Source organism: Aedes aegypti, chromosome 3 (assembly GCF_002204515.2).
Source record: "Aedes aegypti strain LVP_AGWG chromosome 3, AaegL5.0 Primary Assembly, whole genome shotgun sequence".
In the NCBI taxonomy this organism is placed as follows: Eukaryota; Metazoa; Arthropoda; class Insecta; order Diptera; family Culicidae; genus Aedes; species Aedes aegypti.
In genome coordinates this window covers 407,483,302-407,505,948 of record NC_035109.1, presented here as the reverse complement: position 1 = coordinate 407,505,948, position 22,647 = coordinate 407,483,302, and the positions used below count along the sequence as shown (strand labels likewise).

At 35.9% G+C, this 22,647-nt stretch overlaps 1 protein-coding gene across 1 annotated transcript in view; it reads left to right on the top strand.

Moving 5' to 3' along the window:
- Positions 1-7,466: 7,466 nt before the first annotated feature.
- Positions 7,467-22,647, top strand: part of LOC5569132 — a 47,049-nt gene continuing 31,868 nt past the window's right edge. The window contains exon 1 of the mRNA XM_021848435.1: positions 7,467-7,771. Coding sequence (XP_021704127.1) covers positions 7,639-7,771 — 133 coding nt within the window. The 5' untranslated portion in view covers positions 7,467-7,638. The remainder of the gene's footprint in view (positions 7,772-22,647) is intronic.

The following is a 22,647-nucleotide window of genomic DNA, read 5'->3' as shown; positions in this document are numbered from 1 at the left end:
GCTCGTTAATAGATAATTCAAAACTTAATCATAATGATAATCATCACTTCGGTTCACTTTTTTATTTCGCTTCGACCGTCTAGGCTCCCGTAAATCAGCTTCGGGGACCACACGCTTCCTTTTTCTGCTTTGTGTTCCATCGTCTACGCCTTTGCGAATCTCTTGTTCTTCGCTTGGATTCACAACTGCATCGTTCAATGTTTTGTTCGGGTCATATCGCGTGATGAAAACGTTAGGCATTTGCCACGTTGAGTCACCTTTACGAATCCTGAGTTGGTCCCGATGTGCCATGGTCTCTGCGCTTCCAATACGTATCTGGAATGTATTGGGAGAGTATTTCTTAATGAAAGATGCTTTTATACATCTAGAATGGTGCACGGTTAAATATAAAAAAAAAATCTAAAATGCTTATAAACCATACTAAAACCATATTCGATCTATTCACTCCTTACAAGGCATATCCCTGCATTATTGTGTCAAAAGATAAACGGGGTTTAATCGTTGTAATGCTTAAAACGATTAAATTCTCATACTGACTTTCAAGCTTCTGTTTACTTTCCTCTTGGAATTAGAACATCAGAAAAAAAAAAATCAAATGGGAATAAAACTAATCAATGAATACTTTTTATTTTGCTGATTCATTAAATTATTGCACATCACATTCAACTAAACAAAGATTAGTGCAAATAATCATTTCAATAGGTACCGTTTTGATTCATTTACGGACAGCTTCAAATTCCAGACACTCTCGTTTGTATGGGAAACATTTCACACGAAATGTTTCAATTTTCGCCGTCCAAAAGTTCTCATTTTCGAGGCTCGTTTTATTAGGTTTTTTCCATAAATATCATTGCAAATTTATAATGTCCAACTAACTTAGACGTCTCTTAAGTGGTTGAACGATTTCAATTGATGATTTGACTGTTACATTAAGGATTATCATGAGCTGTCCGTAATTCGAATCAAAGCGTCCGGAATATGAGGCAATTTATTTCGATTTATTTAAAATTATTCAAGTTGCGGACGCGTATTCTTTACCCACCATCCGAAAGTTAAGGGCTTCCGACGCTCGATAACGCTAAAAAATCATACAGAATGATTTATTTTGTATGGTCCAAGCTGGGTTATACTTCACTGAGGCCTTAAGTGTCCGTAATATGAATCAAAACGGTACCTGTGCAGGTATCAGTTTGGTTCGCAGATTCCGGTAGTTTTTTGGCCGACGAAATTTGTTTCGGTTGCTCCAATTGCTGCTCCATCTTCCAGGTTCAGATTCACTTCCGAGTATTATAAGGTTTCGTATGCCAGGTCCGGGTTCCTGGGCACTCCTGAGCTTCCATGTGAACAACGATGAAATCCCCTGCGATATTCCGTGATTAGTGAAAAACACAGAGAAAGACTAATATAATGTAACTTACCATAATGTCTCCTTCGTGCCTTCCCAGGAACATTCTTGTTCAAAGCGTTTCTACTGCCAGCTTTTTCCATGTTCATAATCTCCGTGCGGCAGAAACCCTGCTGTTTTGAGGCTTTTGTACGAATTTCACTTCGATAAACACCGACTTTTTGTTATCGAGGCCCAACTTTGATATTTCGACTTTTTCAACGAATAAATTAAACTGAAACTCGCACTAGATCGAGTTTTTTTTTCATGTTTGCTTAAACCGTATTGCAGCAATTGATATCGGTTGTGGATCCGGAAAATATCACAAAGTCTCAAGTGTAGCGTGAAACGACTCATATGCACGTGGAAAAATAATTCTCAAAAATGCATTGGAATGATTAAAAAATAATTAGCATACATGCTCCATGTGCTTATTTTATATGATTTGTAAAATATAAAGATGATACAATTCAATATGTATTAAACAAAAATCTAAATAGAGTTTTCGTTTTTCTCCGTGTGGTTAGGATTATGATTTTTGTACCATAACCCAAGAAACATTTTTTTTCTTTAAGAAAAGTTGCTCAGAGCTGTTTTATTACACTATTATTTGCTTAATAAATGAATTAGTTAAAATAAAACTAATACATGTTTATTCAATGATCTCACCTTGGCTGTTCAACAATAGTGACATTATAAGTGGCAACTACAACGTTTATTAAACATTTTAACCACCAGGTTTCCATAGAACATACAGAAATGCTTGTTCAGCGTTTATTAAACAAGATTGAATGACATGTTATTTGTAAGCTGTTGAAGAAAAGTCATTGATGCCATTATTACTTATGATTACGAGTATAGAAAATAGTAGGCTTTGTTCAGCATTGGCTCAACGGAAAAACATGCTGAACACAGTCTGTTTTGGTGGTTTGTTCGACTAACATGGATACCACACACTAAGCTCTTACGGTGAATTTCACCGTAATCTCAACAGCTGAACAGTTCGGTGAAATAAAACACCGTAATTCCGTCGAAATTTTACGGATTCCGGTGATTTTTAACGGGATACTGTAAAAATTTACCGTACTCCGTTAATTTATTTCACCGAACTGTTCAGCTGTTGAGAATTTTACAGGAATCCGTAAAATAATTTAAGTGTGCATATTTATTTATAGAATTGATTGTATAAACTCACGTACACAACACTGAAGACGGCCTTACAGTTGAGGTCGAAATACGCGTATCTGTCAAAGGATACAAACTCTAGTGGAATTAAATGGTATAGTACTAAATTCTTTTTTTTTTTTTCATTCTACTAAACAGCTCGAAGATTTATCATCATTCGAATCAATATTTCTCGAGATTCACCACAGGGATTTTTTTAGAATAGGCCCAGAGGTGCCGAATGACTTCAGAAATCGGTCCCTGTACTCAGTTTTGAAGGACATATAGGGACCCGGATACTATATTCTTGGCACTTTTGAATCAATTCAACAGTGGGTTTTTCTTAAAGCTACTGATCTCATGTTTGGGTACAATATGTGTCATATCGAAGTGCTTATTATTGCAAAGTTTCAGACAATTCAGCCGAGAAAAACCCCCCATGCCAAAGGGAATCATGGAACTCTATATAGGAGGATAGGAGAAATAAATTCTTGAAATTATAAATAGGGTAGGAGTATCAGTTATGGACAAAAAGGTTCCCTATTTCACCATACGTGATAATTTATTTGTTGTCAAATTTTTAATCATTTTGTGTTTTCAAGTACTTTGGTATCAACCCAAGAAACATCTGCCTATTTTATAATGATTTATTAAGCAATTTTTCACAACTACATACTGAATAGTTGCTTTATTATATTACTTTACAGCTGCTACGCACACATTGTTCAAGCAAATCTGGCGAAATTATTAGGCTACAAATCATTTAGTGACTGTAATAATATATTGAAATGATGTTTGTTCAGGGTTTCACTTAGCCTAATAAGGATTGATGATTTAACATCGCTTATTTAATAAACAACATTATTGCAGTTTAATTCAGCATCATGTTTAACAACATTTTAATTATTTGCATGTGAAACCTTTGTTCGGGCGTTGTTCACACAAATTTGGAGAAATTATAAAGTGTGTCGTTGTATTATTGACTTTATTCTACAACTTCAAAATCGCTTTGTAAGCTTTTATCTCAGCTTTTATTCAACTGCCACAAAATTAAGTGAAAAAAAGGAAATGCATCGTACACTTTTACTATGAATTAATAACCACTTTCAATAATTACCTGGATACTGGATTCAAACTCGAGACCTTCCCATCGTCAGCGGTATACCTTGCCATCTGCGCCATCCTTGAATTCATATATCAGCTTTCCAGTGCCCAATATAAACCTCTTGTAGTTGAACATTGATCATGCTTGAGCTTCTGTTCAACAATGTTTAATCAACAAGTGCTATGCTGATCAACAACTGAACAAGCGCATTACTTCTACTGCTGTTCAGTACTGATGCGAGCTGAATTCAGTCGGCTATTTATAGCGCACAGTGAGAAAATTTATGTCAATGCTGGTCAAAAATAAAGTTTATTCACAAAATAAAAAGTCTGAAATGATTAATCGAATTTCATAATAAGTTTTAACTTGTTAAAACTATAATTTAATTGTTCATCTAACTATACTAAAATTCATTTATTTCAAATATAATATTTTTATAAGATTAATATTTTAAGTATTTGTCATACTTTTCCATATATTAAGCATTATAGAAATATAAAGTATATTTCAACCATTTGTATGTTAAATGTGCTCTTTTTGTTTTTCAAAATAATCCTATATCAAAAGACTGATTCAAAATATTTTCTAAACATAATTGAATAATTGTATTGAGAAAGCATCAGTTATTATTGTTTCCAATATGTTTTTATATATTAGTAAGTTAGTGATGAATTCGCCAAGGGCGATAAGCCGCTCAAATATAAATAAATAATAATAATATTTGTAAGTTGAACATTGTAATACATTAGGAATACAACGCTATTTTTAAATATTTTGTCCATTTTTAGAAAATTTGGCTATGGTGTGACCACTTTTGTAAGGCTTATTTGTTGCTGAACAATGCGTTTATTAATCGTTATTTTGGCCTTCTTTGGATTAACTGCTCGGATGATATATCTATGTTGTATTAAGACTATATAAAATACCTATTCAGCTTTCAATCATGCTCATCTTAAGCATGGAAACAGCTGAAGTGCGAAGCAACCAAAACGTTAGTTCGTCTCCTGTACATCTGTTCACACAATTATTATATTTATTTGGTGGAATATTGGCTCTTTAATAGAAGGAAAAATGACTTGTTCAACTTATTAGTAAAACAATCTTGACAAGTCGGCAGAGATTCTTTGGAGAAGTTTAATAAGTGTTGATACTACTATTATTCATTCCAATGACAAATGTTGAACATTGTCTTAAATTTGGATCTAAATAGCATCCTCTCAGCTCTTTGTAGGGCATTTTTTCAGCTGTCACCATTATTCAACAATAATTGAATATGTATGTTTATTTGTGACTCTGGACTGTAAGTTTGGTAACAACTTTCATGTGATTATTGTAAAATTATTATGTATACTTCGATTATCATTAAAAATGTTATGGTTAGTAACTTTTTCCGATATCAATAACGTCGCAGATGATGATCACTACATTTGGAAAATTTAAATAATGATGTTTTCAATCCAATTCGAACATTACCCTCGTTGATCCATAGTCACCTACATGTCTTAGATTTGATTTGAAAAACATTAGAAACATTTGAAAATAACATAAAGAGACATGATATGTTTTGCTTGAATAAAAGCATACTCATATACTGTTATTCGCATTGTTTTGCAGTTTTACTAATCATGCTGGTCAACATTTTAAGTATAAGACACTGAAACTTTTGTACGATTTGTTGTTAATCAAATGTTCAATATTTTACTAAAAATATGATGGCTACAACCTATAGAAGCTTTTAATCAGTCAATTGTTAAACTTCTTATGTGTTGCAGAACAAAAGCTACTATATTTGCATTTTCGGAGGTTTATTCAGCTCTTATTCAAAACACAAACTTCAAGTAGAATAACAGCTTTTTTATAAGCGGAAATTAATTTTATTCAATTAATGATTCAACTAAAAAATTGTTCAGCAATGATTGCTGCTATGCAGCTTGTATTAAACATGTAAGTAGCTTAAAAGCTACCAATTGTTCCTTGGGAAATACATCTTGATGTTAAAATATTCAAATGCATTCGAAATGTAAAATCCGTATATGTCCAAGTAGATAACCACTATTGCCATAACTGGCACACTTTCCCTAAATACCTCCTTGAGAAGTTCTTTGTAAATCTTCTGAAAAGGCTGTTGTAGGAATGCCTCGATTAATATACTTTTTATTTGTGAAATTGCTTAGGAATTAATGGAGAAATATTGCTGAAATTGCTGGAAGATTTCCTTGAAGTATTGCCTGGAGTAAGATGGGAAAGAATCATAGAAAGGATACCTAAAAAAATCTAGCCGATTTTCAAAATAATACTTATCATTGAAATAAAATCATAGGAATCCCCGAAAACTTGCATGGATAAATCTGTGGGCAAAAAGGGTAAACTACACCTAGTGGAGGTAATTCCAATAGTGGTGCATCAGTACTCATAGTGAATGGTCCCATAAGAAAACTATGGATTGCACTATTAAAAGAATCAAACTAAAAACATAGCTCCACTTAAGGAACAGTGTTCCTATTATCAACTGGAACAGTGTTCTTTGGAGCACTTCCACAGTTATTAAGGCTCAAGAATCGATCATTCAATCATCATCATTAATTAAAAACCAGTTATGGGACGGACCTGGTGTAGTGGTTAGAACACACGCCTTTCACGCCGAGGACCTGGGATCGAATCCCATCCCCGAGATAGTCACTGACAAAAAAGTTGTAATGACGACTTCCTTCGGAAGGGAAGTACAGACGTTGGTCCCGAGATGAACTAGCCCAGGACTAAAAATTTCGTTAATAAAGAAAAATAAAACAGTTTTTTCGCTTAAATTTAAACAAATTATGAGAACTTATCATCGTATTACGGATGACACATTCAATGCAATATTAGGTTTTCGCGACCGTTGCTTCTATTTTCAATAAAAAAAAACTGGTTTTGATAATTAACGATGATGGTTATTTTCCTTTTAACTGAGATCTTCCTTTGCCAATTGACCATTTTCACATATGTGGCAGGTACGAACAAACTCTATGCCCTGGGAGGTCTACAAAATTTCCAGCCCTGAACAGGTTATCATACCATAAAACTCTTTTACGTTTTCTTTTTTTAATATTTTAACTGGTGATAATATCCAGAACAATTTTGTGAAAATCTACTGTGCTCCGCACACTGTCCATTGGACACGACTGGAACCTACGTCAAGGCTTACTAGATTGCTAGTAAACATTTACCGGAAAACGGCTTCCAAATATTGTCAAGTACTTCTCCAGGCAAAACACGTCCACTCCATTATATGGCTACTAAAGGGCGGAAAGGAGTTATACGCCACAGGAGAACATCTGTGACACATGTTGTGGTACCTTTTATCACTCAATTGCCCACAATATGCTGCTGAAGGTGTTCTACCCACTAATTGATAGATTAATGTCGTGTTTCAGCACCCTTCTTGAAAATCCACTCTTCTTTTGCTAGATTACCGACACATCCGGGGGACTATATTGATGAAAGCATTTTTTTTTTATTGAACCTTCTGTTCCATCACTGGTCCATTTTTTAATTCGATCTATTATTCACGCACTCATCAAACATTCCCCCAATAGCCGATAAGAAAGAAGCTCTGATGAGCGCCAATAATGTGCTCTATTATCCTAGTGCACTATGTATTTTATCTTTCATTTCCGTTGGACGTGGTTTTCACGTGTTTAGCAGTGCTGCCAAGTGGTTGACAAAGTAGGCGACGATTATTGCCTCTGATTTGCTAATCACCGCCTGCTCCGAGCGAGTAATAGCAAAAAAGGCCACCATCGTCACCATCGTTACCAATAAACGAAGCAACAAGTCAGAGAGCACCGATGTTTGATCCTGTAGTGCCCGGAGAGAGCATATAAAAAGGATTCCATCACACCGAAAGACCAACAATCACGAAACATCCGTCGACTGATAAACGTCAGCTTTCTCTGTTCTGGAAAAAAACCGTTGGCGCCCAAAACAGCGAGCAACTAGTGTCAAAATGTTCAAGTTACACGTGATTTGTGCTATTTTCCTGTTTGCCCTCCTTAGCTGGTCCAACGCACAACCGGTGAAGGACCAGGAAGTTGAGGATCTAATTTACAAACTACAGCAACTCAAACAACTGAACGATGGTAAATATCTTGAAACTGTTTTGTGTGTCAAGTTTTGTCCGCGTCCGAAATCATTAGTGACCTGTCCCAAGTTCAAGAAGCAAAATCAACACGATGTACATAAATCAAGCATTTGTCCTTTGTCGAGTCGCACCGTCCATTGTAACGGCCATGTCCTGAGTCAACTGTCAAAGTGTGCTATGTGTTTTCACCAAAGAAGAAAAAGAGCAGTGGCATTTAATCTAGCAAACAGCAATCGTCATCGCACAGTAGTAGGCTCTGTGTGTGTCGTCAGTGCCTGGTGATTATTTTCTCATGTGAAAATCAGCGTGAAAGGAAGTAAGTCATAAGCGTTCCAACGTACATTTTTTCCGCCAAGCGGAATGTCTTTTCCTCCAACGAAAAAAAAAATTGGCTACATCCAGTACGATGAAAATCCTTTTTTAATTTCCGCCTCATTGCATGTAGCTGTGCTTTTCTTTTTCTTTTTTTCGTTCGCTTTCGGACGTTACGAAAATTACAAAGCAGTCAGCATTAACTAAGCGTGAAACATAATCAAGTCCTCATGGAAGCACTTGGAGCTAAATTTTGGATTAGGACGTTAGTATCTTATAATGAGTGTTTCACAAGATTTGTAACCAGTGTGCTGCGGTACAGTTTATTGCTCTTTACATGAATTTATCAGATTGATTGTGTAGGTGTTCTAAATAATACTGATTTGATACATTTTTTTAAGTTTTTATTAGCATTTTATTATCTTTGCATTGTATACATAAACACTTCATTAGGCGTTGCAGTTCAGATTTTTTACAGTTGAACTCTTTTTATTAAACTTGACCTAATATAACCTAAATACATAAAGAATTGGTAATTGGCGAGGGCAACGATTTTTGCCAAAAAGTTTTGATATTTACAGAAATTTGGTGTACTGCCCATAACCGCATAACAGTCACATTCGATATTTTTGACAAATTGGAGTTAATACCATGGAGAGTCATCAATTGATAAATACTTTCGATCAACTTACTAAAATCTATGAGATTGTTCTAGAAAATTCGAACACATTGGCAATTGTAACTGCATAACAGTCACACTGAGATTATACATGAGACTCATAATGCAGTAGCAACGAAATTTCTATTAGAATTATTTTCTGCTTATTCACCCAATATGCGATATGAGTTGTACAAAATTTCAGCCTCAAATAAGCTCTTTTGAATTCTTAAAGATTTTTTGAAATTTCAATTTCCTCCCATACTGCAGTAAAGTGCAAACTTGATATCCCATTTACCCAATGCCTACTTTTGTCGAATGTTACAAATATGCAGTTATGGGCAGTGTAATGCTTCAACATTTTATGGCTTGAATGCCCTCAATCTCACATTTGAAAGTTAAATTTTCATCTAACATGGTATTAAGATATTGAGTATTATATGTTCAATTTATTGGAGCCCCTCACTGTGCCAAAATGTCTACTTAAAGATTTCAAATAAAAAGCTTCCGTGCAAACATTATGAGAATAATTCCTTTGTCAGATTTGAAGTTCTGATCCTACAGTGTGCGATTAACAGATAACTTTGAATTATTCATACAATATTTTTTCAATTTCTTAATCGCAACATCCTACCAAACACTTTTGAATGTTTATTCTATGCTTAGAAGAATAAGGCCACTTGAAAAGCCTTCAGATTTGTTAAAACGAATAAAACTCGATATCAGTAAAAATTGATGAGAGATCGAATGTCCATGTTGGAATCTGAACTGTTCATTGGAATGAAAAGTTGATGTGATGGTTCACATTCTGTTAAATGTAACTTTTCCGCAATTTCTTATCACTGTTTTTCATCACGCTAATTTGACATGAAACGGCCTACTTTCCTGCACTGAATTATTGCAGTGTTGCAATAGTCATAACCAGTGCTGGGAATGGTAATAGTAGTAGGCTTGACTTTTCGCGAAAATCACGTGGCTCTCCCAGTACAGTAGTTCAAAAACGTGAATCTCATCAAGTAGCCTCTGTTGGGTGCACGAATTTTCTAAATCATGAGTGTCATTCATTTCATTTATTTAGTTAACATCTACACAGATAACACTGAATCAACAATTTAACGCCACAATACTCGGTTCGTGGCCGCATCTCTCCATCCTCGGTTCTGCCCCACGCTCGCCAAATCGATACGCAATTGATCCGCCCACCTAGCTCGCTGCGCTCCCCGCCTTCTTGTACCAACCGGATCCGAGGCGAACACCATCTTTGCAGGGTTGCTGTCCGGCATTCTTGCAACATGCCCTGCCCATCGTATCCTTCCAGCTTTGGCCACCTTCTGGATACTGGGTTCGCCGTAGAGTTGGGCGAGCTCGTGGTTCATCCTTCGCCGCCACACACCGTTCTCCTGCACACCGCCGAAGATCGTCCTAAGCACCCGACGTTCGAAGACTCCAAGTGCTTGCAGGTCCTCCTCGAGCATCGTCCACGTTTCATGCCCGTAGAGGACTACCGGCCTTATGAGCGTTTTGTACATGGTACATTTGGTGCGGGCGTGAATCTTTTTCGACCGCAGCTTCTTCTGGAGGCTATAGTAGGCCCGACTTCCACTGATGATGCGCCTCCGTATTTCACGGCTAACGTTATTGTCAGCCGTCAGCAAGGATCCAAGGTAGACGAACTCGTCGACCACCTCGAAAGTATCCCCGTCTATCGTAACACTGCTACCTAGGCGAGCCCTGTCGCGCTCGGCCCCACCAGCTAGCATGTACTTTGTCTTGGCCGCATTCACCACCAGTCCAACTTTTGCTGCCTCGCGTTTCAGGCGGGTGTACAGGTCTGCCACCTTTTCAAATGTTCGGCCGACGATGTCCATATCATCCGCGAAGCAAACAAATTGACTGGATCTCGTAAATGCGATTCCGAGATGTTTTCCGATCCATCGATGAGAAACGTTTGAGTTTACGAAGTGAGTGCCCAAAATTTGTTGGCGCACTACTTCTTCATTCGAAGCCACCACTGAAATCACTCGACCGATTTTCACAAAACTCAGCCTATGTAAACATTACACAATGAAATATATTCAGTCGAAATTCCAATAATTTTTACCCACACGCTAAAAAGTTACGAACAATTGCGTGTGTCCAAATTCCATCGAATACAGTCTTTAAGTTGCCATACAAAATGGGGCCGGCCAGTCAATTTACAACCTTCAGGTGTTCTTACTGGACTTTTTGGTGAAATCTCACGAAAATTTTGTGGCATAATTTATAATGGATATATTGATACAATTCTTGGAAAATGTTAACTTCTTTTTCGCAAAATTCCTGTACAATATCTGCCGGAATATCTTTACAGCATCCACTAAGCCTCAACAGACGTGTACGAAAATTTTGTTGAAACATTGGATATTCGGGTCGTAATCTACTAATCATGAAAAACTAATGATCTATGCTCAGAACCGAACAATTTAAACAATTTGCATGTCAGCCCCGTAGCCTACGGGTTAAGAATCCCAAAATTATGGAAAGATTCTAAGGTCTATTGGGTCCTAAAATGTTTAATGGGATCTTGTTTTTATTTAATAACATGAAAGAGCATGGTACTGCAACTTCTTTAGCAATTTTTCCCACTCAAATAACGGCTATGTCATACTTAAAGTTTAATATAAAAATTGGGTCCATAAATAAACCATGACACTTTTGATCATGTTTGACGTTCGCTTAGTCGGCAAAAACGCCACAGGGGTTTTAGTTTTAACACTGGGGTTGTTGCTATCTGACATTTCGGAAGGGATACGTAAAACAAAATACACCCAAAATTTTTGAGTTTAAGCCAAGGGGTGGGACTAAAATAAACATAAAAAAATGTTTTTTTTGGACTCAAACAAACGAAAAACATTAACAAATTGAGTAAACATGTGTTTTTGGCCTATACTTCAGCGTTTGGCACTAAATTTGGGATAGGGTTTTAGGACCCTATTTCTAGCGATTTCGTAGATGAAGTTCCTTTTTCTGAGATAATTATCTGTCCAAAGATATTTCTGGCATATTCACTAGGGAGATTTCTGAGGAAAATCATGGAGATATTTTTGACATATCGTAATCCAGGGGCGAATTTGTTCAGGTCGGTACCAAAACACATTTTCTCCCAAGGATGCTGAAGGTTTCGTTGGCGCCACAGTCATTCCATTTTTTCTAGTTTATAGACGCCTTATGATGATTTTGAACTATTTAATTTTTGCTAGGGTCAGATTTGCATAGAAATATTCACACTTTTTGAAAGTGTAAGCAATATTCCAACTTGTTGGTGCCAAACAATCCACTGGATCTATGCCTACATGCCGACTTTGAGTGTTTAAATTGTTGTGTAAGCTTAGGTATGAACTACTGTACTGATTTTTGATATCATACAGCATAGCAAGTATAGCTTTTTTATTTCAAGGAAAATTGCATACATTTATGTGTATTATGCAGATTTTCAATTTTTTTTTTATTCTTAAACCTGCTTTGTTATATGATGATCAATTTCAACTCAGTGTGTCATTTTATTTTTTTTATATTAAAACTATTTTTATGATATGTTAAATATTATTTCATGAAAAGTCGATTACATAAACTGATATAAATCAATGAAGTACTGATTTTGTCGAAATTTATTAGACAATATTTTGATTTCGAAGGTTAACCCAACGAAAAGTTGTAAAATAGTGATCAATTTGCCCCCGAATTACGGTACCTGTTTTGTTCACACGAAATTTCCAACAAAAAATCTAAGTTTTCAACAAATTAAAAAGCTCATAGTAATAGTGCCACCAGGTTTGAAGCTTTTAGGTTTTATCATGCACTGTTAACCCCCAGATATAACCAGAGATGTAGCAGTAGACCATCCTTAGCCGAGTGGTTAGAGTCCGCGGCTACAATGCAAAGCCATGCTGAAGGTGTCTGAGTTCGATTCCCGGTCGGTCCAGGATTTTTTCGTCCTTGGCTTCCAATTTTCTCGGAATTCAACGCCTGGAAATGCTCCTACAGGCTCTGCAACGCATATTCCAATCGATCCGCAGAAAAAAACACACAATTCTCGCGTAACATTACTAAAGGACCTATCTAACATTGAGAGGCTCTCTTTGTTTACTTTCTCTTTCATTAATAACTGAGTCACATTAATCTCATCTATTGCGTTTTTTGTATGAAACGCTAGGCAAGGAAATTGACTTTCGATCTATAGTGAAAAACTTCCCAAAATCTTTAGTGTTCCACTGTTATAATCGAAAGAGAACGAGAGAGGAGAGAATCTCTCATTTGTACATAGGTCCTTTAGTAATGTTACGCGAGAATTGTACTTTGTACAATAACAACTATAGTAGATACTTTTTTGCTAGGAAATCCAACCAAAAACTGCTTCAAATATTCTGTTTAACAATCTTTATGGCGCATCCCCACAAATTTTACCAAAAGCTCCGATAATCTATCACAGCAATTAATTGTGCGCATTTAGTTCGATAAACTTATTCAAAACCATAACAAAGCAAAAAAGTTCCTTCGTGTTAAAATAAATTACCGTGGTTGCATAAATCACTGTAGATCGGATAAAAATCGGCAGACTGCATTGGGCTGGTTGCGATGTATTATGCCGAGAAAGCGACAAACGAATTTGTGTTGTTGAGAATTTGGAAAATATCGCAAGAAAGCTCATAGTCTTCTTCTGTGCCAGATCTTCCTAGAGTGCTCTAGGGTAAGCCAAGAAGCAGGCTCACATCCACTTGGAATATAATACCACGAAGAAGAGAATTATCTATGTCAGAGAACTTAACAATGCCATTCAATGTTTTCTTTCAGATCTTTGCTTTTAATCTGATTTCAAAACTCAGTTTGCCATTAATTAAACTGGCATGCATTGCCATGGACAACATCGAACTTTTCGTGTTTAAAAATCGATTGTTAATTTAACATCGAATGAGCTACCATGCGTTCCCATAGGTGCCGTTAAATTATCAACGATACTTGGAAGAGTTTAGAGCATATATTGTCAATCCATAAGGTAAGCATTGAATCGAACAGCTCGCGTCACACAATAAGCCATAATGGCCCAGTTAATTCAGTTCCAATTCACAATTCTAACCCATCACCGTTTTCATTGCGATGTTATTCTTATTCAACCAGCTGTTGCATCGGAGGGGCAGCAGCAGGAAAGTGCATAAGCAAACGTAGCAAGCCATGGGAAAATACATGAAAACGACATCAAACCACACAGCTTGATGTTTTCCGCTGTTCGTTTGTGCTTTTTCCCTCTGTGCTCTCACAATCAAACAGACGTCGTGTGCGTGTGAAAAGCCAACAACTGGTCAGGAGAACTCTTTGACCAATAATGTTCGAACATTTGTACAGGACCTCCTCTTTCACTTTAATGCAATCAATCATCCATCGACCGAGAATGGCGACAGAGTTTAAAAAAAAGCTCCACTCAACAAATGAAGTCGACGCCACACAGTAGGCTGTGTCCTTTGTTGCACTTACACACAGTAGGCAAAACGACGAAATGCAACGGGTGACTTTGGTCGTAAAAATGATCAGCAAAATGCTGGTTGGCAGTTGGCAAGGAGAGTCAATTTTCATCATCCGCGCCGCGCGATGTTCGGTATCTTTATTGTGGTCGTAAAACGGTCATTTATCTATGCATAAAATGAGAGGCTGCACGCGATGGCGGATGATAAAATTGTACAAGGTTTTTTTCACACCCGTGGGTGTAAATTTCGCGCAAACTTTTTCAGCGTCACGAGGAAAAAAGCGACGATCTCTACGGAAACAGATAACCATCAAGATGTGTAACATTTCGACAAAATGCAACTTTTTAACTTTTCGAGCTCATTACTTTATTTACACACCTGTTTGGGAGTTCTGGCGCTGGTTGCTATGATAGTGCCAAAAGAAACATTGTTCTGAACTCTATTTTAATGGCTGGGATAAAAACTAGTAGGTGAAATGACACATTTCTCGATTATTTTTTATTATTTGCTTTAAACATTGTACCATCAATGCCCTAGAACTGCGAATCGTGATTAAGCACTTTTTTCTAGTTTCTAGGGCACCTGTAGGACTCGCTACTTTTTACTTCACTTGCTTTCGCATTCACTCCTCAAAAAAGCATGTGAGACGCAAACGATTATGATCGCATAACGATTTTCCGCAATCATCTGACTCACTCCTCACGCACCCAATCAAGTTGGCCTTATTTCCTACTTGTCATTTTTTGCACACCATTGACATGTGAATGAGCATAATCATTACCTTGGATACGAATCATAAACAACCAAATTGATCAACCTTCTCGTCTTACTCAAACGTCCTTTCGGTAGCGAATGATGCTTGTTTTCGTACCTACTTCAATTATAAGGACTGTTTGTAGTCTTTCCCACTTCACGAGTCAAGACTGAGAAATTGTCAAAGCTGCTTCAGCATTGCAAAAAAATGCAGAAACATGTGATTTACCCAAGAAAATTATCTCAAAAGCGTTGACTGGCAAGTGCTTCGTTGTGATTGAAACTGAATAATTTATGATTGAGAAATTAGAAATACTTGAGAATGACTGTTGAAGTTGTTCATTCATTAGATTGGAAACGAGGAGAGTGTCTAGAAAGTCACCATTTCTCTGAACTGGAGATGTTGAGAGTTGTTTTGCCATTTCCATCGTGTTAGCACAGCAATTCACAGCGAGTGCATCTCTGCTCTTTCTGACCCATAGCCTACTATGTATAGTTTACAGTTTTTTTTGCCTTGAGAATGCCAGCAAAATGACTTCAAGAACATAATTTGTCACGTTTGTCGCCTGCGTTTAGCCATGGGAGGACGTGTTGCTGGCCCTAAATGGCGTCTAGTATACTGTGCCGGTCTCTATCAGAAGAGGTTTTATTTCCGCAGGAAATGATGTCACATGCATAGAGGTTGAAGGTGGGTATGATGGCTACTTTGAAAGTTGGTAATAAAACTGACCAACACCAATTATAAATACTAAGTTTACCAGCACGTGATGAAATGTAGAGTGTTTTTTAGGGTTGGCAAATTATTGATCTATTCATTAAAGGCGTGGAGTGTTAGAACTTTTGATTTTTCATTACAAATTATTGTACTGTTTCGCACTAGAAAATTGACAAATTTCCTTGACCGAATTAGTCGAATACTTTTCCACGAAGAGCTTCCTTTTGAATGACATTTCTTCTCAACTGCATATCAATGCGATCAAAGAAAAACATTTTTTTCGAGACTTTCCGAAAAGTAAATAATTTCCCACACATCTAGATTGGCCATTACTGCATCACTTTTCTTCAAAGGTCAACTTGCTGCTGAAAAGTAATTTCTTGGATTTGATACGTGGGCAGTGGCTATAGAAAATTTCTGCCATAAATTGTCAACAAATTGATTGCACGACTGTTTTTTGAACCGGAAGTCAGTCATTAAAGAGTAAAACACTCATGCATCTTAAAAGCTTTCAATTGAAAGTTAAGTTCCACCAGAAATATTGGAAAAGTGAGAATCTGCGTGCGTGATTTACTAAAAATATTGTTTACACCTATTCTGAAGTTACAAGATTATCTTATATTTGACTAGTTTGAAATTATTATTTAGATAATAGCGTTAACATCATTTCTACTCAGTGTCGTGTACTAGACTCTAGTCGAGTCTAGTACACGACACTGAAGACGGCCTTACAGTTGAGGACGAAATACGCGTATCTGTCAAAGGATACAAACTCTAGTGGAATTAAATGGTATAGTACTAAATTCAGTTTTTTCATCTACTCAAATATTACCATTAAACTGGCACATATTTGAAAAATAAAGTATTTTCTGTTAAAATTCCATGTTTTTTGGCAGTTTTTGTTAAATAACTAAATCAAAACTATTTTTTAAATAAACTTATTGTACCGTACTCCAGGGTAACATTGATCAGCTTATGGGATATTTCATAATTTTTTATTTGAAAATGCAAATGTCGCAAGTTTTATATTTTTAAAATAAGTACTGGTACCCACCATTCGTGATTGTATATCGTTTTTTGGTTTTCAAAAGATTTTATTTTACTTATTTAAATAAATGTTTAAAGTGATTTTTAGTTTAGCTGATATGTAACATTGATGACCCATATAAACAACGTTCGGTAACATTGAAAATGTCGTTACCTACCTCAATCATGGCCTCTGAAGACCAAACTCTTACAAGTCATTTACTTTTTGAGTTATTTCAAAAAGAACAACATTTTGAACTACGGAATATGCCTAAAGGTAGGCAAGTTTCTAAGAAAATTCAGCATTCTTAATAGTAGTTCGTTAATGTAGCTTGGTTGAATAAACTTGTGAAGATTTGACAACGAAATACTTTTCGGCAATGCCATTTTTACTAACAACCACTTTTCCCTTGCTCTTGCCATTTGCAGAACTCATGTAAGACATGGATCTTTGGTAGTCTCATCCATAATGATGAAAATAATAGATTCAAAAAGTTGACAAATTTAGGCATGAACTAAATTCAATTTTCGCTCAAACCTCAATTTTTATTAGCTAATGAATGTAAGAAAGAACGGCACCGTTTATGCTTTGAAAATAATCCACCAATAAATGATGATTCAAACTTTTTACGAGAATGGTCATACCGGTCAATGTTGCCCCGGATTACGGTACCACAATTTGAAATCCACTACATAAGCTTCAACATCATGTAAAAAATGTGGGATCGGTTAAGTACTCATGAAATTAAGGACAAACAAAGATTATTTTTTAGTAAAATGAGGAAAAATTTGGAGAAAACTACTTCTAACTAAAACTAGTTTTATTTTTAGACAAATTTAGTATTCTACAAACTTTCCCTAAATTTAATTTTGAATAGGTGCTAAGAGCTTCGAAATTGGTTAGAAAACAACAAAGTTATTAAGACTTCACTGAATGTCATATTACATAACTTGAAAATTCACCTTCAAGGTACTTGGGCCACCTCCAAATATTTATATTTTTGGCTCAAATTTTGAGGTTTGCCTTTTTATGTGATTTGAATCTAGAAGAGCACACGAATTTTTGGTTTCGAGAACTTTTGTAAAATAAGCCGCATCCTAATAAGCAAAGAAAATGTACACTGAAAATAATCCACACGTTCGATCCTACACTGAAAATAATCTACACGTTCGATACAAATTATTTTTAACGTGAATCTGTCGTGTCGATTGGCAACGTGAAATAACGTGTAAAATCTATAATTCTGTTAAGGATTGACTTTGGTTCGATAGCAAAGACTTTTTCACATGATTTGATCACGTTTTACAATGCCGATATGCATCACTAGTAAAACTAGTTTGTCTATCATCACAAGGACTCACATTTGCTATTCACGCGTGACATGTTAACGAACATGTTATTTTTTTTTTTTTTTTTTTTTTTTGATATTCCGGACGCTCGTAATGGGTGCCTGGTATCATAAAATCCAGGAATCGCTAACAAACAGTACACCACAGCTTTCGAAAATTTTTGAATTAACGTGTTTTACATTTGAATTTCGATTGTCGATAGCGACTGGTTTTGCACCATCGATTAATGTGTTTTACAATTAGTGAAAATTCACGCGTGAAACACATTAATCGAGCTTGTAGAATGTTTTCAGTGTGGCTGTTGAATTTGCTAAATTTTACTATTTCAACCAACTTGCATGCAAGTTATCCAGCTTGTATGGCATTTTATTTGCTTAATTTGCCTCAGAACTCAAACTTCATGTGTATAACAATACTTATCATTAATGTTCATCATACTCCCGATGCTCAAAAGTTTTTTTTTTGTTGGTGTAGAAAAGTATTGTATTTTGCCATATAAGAGAAACGAAGAACTTCGTATGGAGACTGCAATCATGTTGAAAAAATCGATTTAACCTCAATTAAGTCGTGCAATTTCAATCAAATTTTATTTGAAATGAAAGTTAAAGTCGTATTTTGCATGCTTGGTAGATTAGATAATAATATTTTTTTGATAAATCATTGTTTAACATAAAATCATCAATAAAACCAGTGTTTTATACAACTTTGGCAGGGTGGCCAGTGAAAATTCAATTTCAACTTCCCGGTTTTCTCCTGGTTTTTCCCGGTGTTTCATAATTATTCCCCGTTTCGTTAAAAGCAAAAAAAAGTTTATTGCGAATTTGTTTGCCGTTTAAAACGGCTTGAAGTACGAGTTTGGCCATACATCGAAGCATTACTATTAGGGTGAATCCGAAAAAAAGCAAATTAGATTTGTTGCCGCGACTTTTAAATTTCTTTTCAGAAATGATCAACAAAATCATTTTTTCATTACAGTACGCAGCTGAGGTGAAATTTCATTTCAAATTGAGTTCGCAGTTGAAAATTTGTTAACCCATTCTGCCGCAAACTGGTTTACTTTTCATGACTGGAACAGCATACTTAACCGTGGAATTTATTATTTTTATGAACATGTTGAGTTTCATTAAAAATTTGACCAATGCTTGTAGGATAATCTAGCCATAGTTTCAATTTAAAAAAACCACACAGTCTTGGTAGACTTTAAAAAGAGTTTATCAATTGTTGAAAATTTTGTTCATCAGCATGGAAATTCATAAAGTTATTGTTCCATAATGGATTAGAGTTTTATAATATTTTTTATTATTATCAAACTAGAAGCGAGTGGTATCAAATTTTATAACATGATCATAGCTTTAAATATTCCAAATATTGCGCATTTCTTTCACCACTGGACTATCGCATAAGTTTTAACAAATGCGGGAACGATATTAAAAGTGCGCGATTGCATCAAATCGAGTCGGTGTCTTCAGCAGGGTTATTTATCGAAGTCCAAAGAATAAGTGCTCTGAAGACACCAACATGATTCGATGCAATCCCACACTTTTTTTCGAATTTTCGCAATTATGAAGCCGCACTCCGCAGTCCAGTAGTGAAAGAAATACACAATATATTGGGAACGATATTTTTCAAAATTTTAAAAAGAAGCTTGGTTATATCTATATTTATATGTTAAATTCACAGAAATAATGTTTTGGAAAAGTTAGGTAAAACTATAAAATGCTTCCTGAATATGCTTAAAATAATATTATCCAAAGGATTCTAAAAATATATTTTAGCAATGAAGCCTAAGTATTTACTGGATGGACTACAGCTAAGATTCATAGAAAGTTGTTTTTGCAAAGTTGGAGCATCGTAAATTGCAAGCTTGCTTAGAAAAATGTAGCAAGTACTAGCATGCAAAATTTTCCCGGCGTTAATTGAAATTCCCGTATATTTCCCGGTTTTCTCCCGGTGATTTGCAATTCCCGGTTTTTCCGATTTCCCGGTGCACTGGTCACCCTGCTTTGGTGACCTGTAGCTAAAAATTGTAACGTGCTGGAACATTTCTGAGAATGGCATCAGATTCAGCAACTCCAAAACTACTAGAGATACATAATTTGGTTCTTGAGACACGCAAAAATATCATTTTTGTTACGCTGTGTAATTTGTAAATTAACGTGTTTTACGTTTGAATATGGATTGCCGATAGCGACTGGTTTTACACCATCGTATGATGTGTTTTACAATTAGTGAAAATTCACGTGTGAAACACGTTGATCGAGTTTGAAGAATGTTTTCAGTGTAGTGCTTATATATTGTGTATTTCTTTCACTACTGGACTACGAAATGCGGGTCCATAAGTGCAAAAATGCGAATTAAAGTGCAGGATTCCATCAAATCACTTATTCTTTGAACTGCGAGGAATAACCCCGCTGAAGACACCGACTCGATTTGACGCAAATGCGCACTTTTATTATCATTTCCGCGCTTGTAAAAACTTCTGCGATTCTCCAGTGGTGAAGATTTGCGCAATATTGGATTCACGTGCGCATGTAGTGCATTTTTCAATTCTATTCAGAGTTTTGACAGATGCAACACGTATATACAGTCACCCCACTGTTATGGATCAGCTAACACGAATCATGGTGACCTTGTACAAAACAAAATAACCCGCCTGTCAATGCCGAATATAGTTCTTTTCCAGAATACACTTAAAAAATTGCGGTTATTTACGAAAAAGTGTCGATTTAGATAGATAGATAGTTTCTTTCGAAATCGTCTTATCGTTGAATCATAACTGTGGTACAGGTTTCAATTATGAATCAACAATTCTATGAATACGGAAAACATTTTATTTCATACGGACGAATAAAATATGCTAGAATATGTTATGATTGATTGCAATGCTGTACAGATGTATGATTCACGTAGATAAAATGTGTTCTGTGTAATTGCAACTCTATTTGATGAGATATTCTCCGATTAAGCCAACTTTGATCCTTATCTGTGTGCTATCCATAACTGTGGGGTGACTGTAATAGAAAGCTAACATTTAGCCTTTTCGGCATTATTATAGCATTATAAATTTATATACTAGTTGGGCCGGCAAACATTGCGTAGTATTGCCACCTACTAGACCGTTTTAAGGATCCCATTAAAAAAATATGGTTTTATTTTCACTCAAGTTTGTATATTTCCCCGGCGAGTTTTTCTTATTTTTTCTGAGCATAGGCATTGGAGAGATGCAAATTTTTAAATTTTTAACGATTTCTATTATCTTCTCAAAGTATGAAATGATTCGGAAGAAATTTGACTGTGACACGCAACATGAAGTTTATGTGGAGATTGCTATGAAAAAACGCCAACCTTCTACATTCAGTCCTCTATCTCTTCGTCATAATATTTTATGGAAAAGTGAGCAAACTATTCTCATGTGAAATCTATCCAGCTACTATTTTGCCGAAGATCAGATTTTGATTGGACGTCAGGATAAAGTGCATTTTTGATAGTCATAAAGTAGGCTTGCATTTTGCATAGAATCTTCAGCATGGCTTCGATTTGAAGCCGTGGACCTAACCACTCGGCTAAGGAAGGCTCCAAAAATAAATATGCAATGAACAATTAATTCAAATTCAGATTTGTTGACCAGCCGTTGCGTTATTGACCAACTCCAGAACTACCTTGTTGACGCTCAGAGGCGCATTCACATTCAAAACCATGGGTAGGACAAACGGTGGCAAAATCTTTATATGCAAGGGATTTATGAAATGAAAATTTATGAAATCATTTAGGGGCCTAAAGTCTTTTCCGAATTTTGGTACCAAACGCTTAAGTTTTGGCCAGAAATACATGTTTACTCAATTTTTTAATGTTTTTCGTTCGTTTGATCCATTCCTTGTCACACCCCTTGGTTTAAACTCAAATTTTGGATGTATTTTTCTCGTGGTCGTTCCAAAATGTCAGATAGGAACAACCCCAGTGTAAAAAAGCGGAACCCCTGTGGCGTATTTGTCGACTAAGTTCACGTCAAACATGATCAAAAATGTCAAGGTTCAAATTAAGACCAATTTTTGATTCACTTTGATCAAAGTGTATATCCTTTTTCAGACCATCACTTAGATATATTTGACAAAAACTATAACAAATTGTGAAACCTAACAGCCAGTGATATTGTCGTATGGTTTCCTTATTTAAACTTCAAAATGCTGTGAAACTGTTTATTTATTTATTTTTTTTTCTTTGGATTCCTCGCAGAATTGTGAAGTAAAGGTTCTCGAGGAAGCTTAACTGAACTTTCTGGAAGAAACAAACACAGTCGACTTTCCATAACTTTTTTTTTCAATAGGTCATCGACTTATAGAATTGGGCCCAGATAGCCGTAGCGGTAAACGCGCAGCTATTCAGCAAGACCAAGCTGAGGGTCGTGGGTTCGAATCCCACCGGTCGAGGATCTTTCCGGGTTGGAAATTTTCTCGACTTCCCTGGGCATAGAGTATCTTCGTACCTGCCACACGATATACACATGCAAAAATGGTCATTGGCATAGTAAGCTCTCAGTTAATAACTGTGGAAGTGCTCATAAG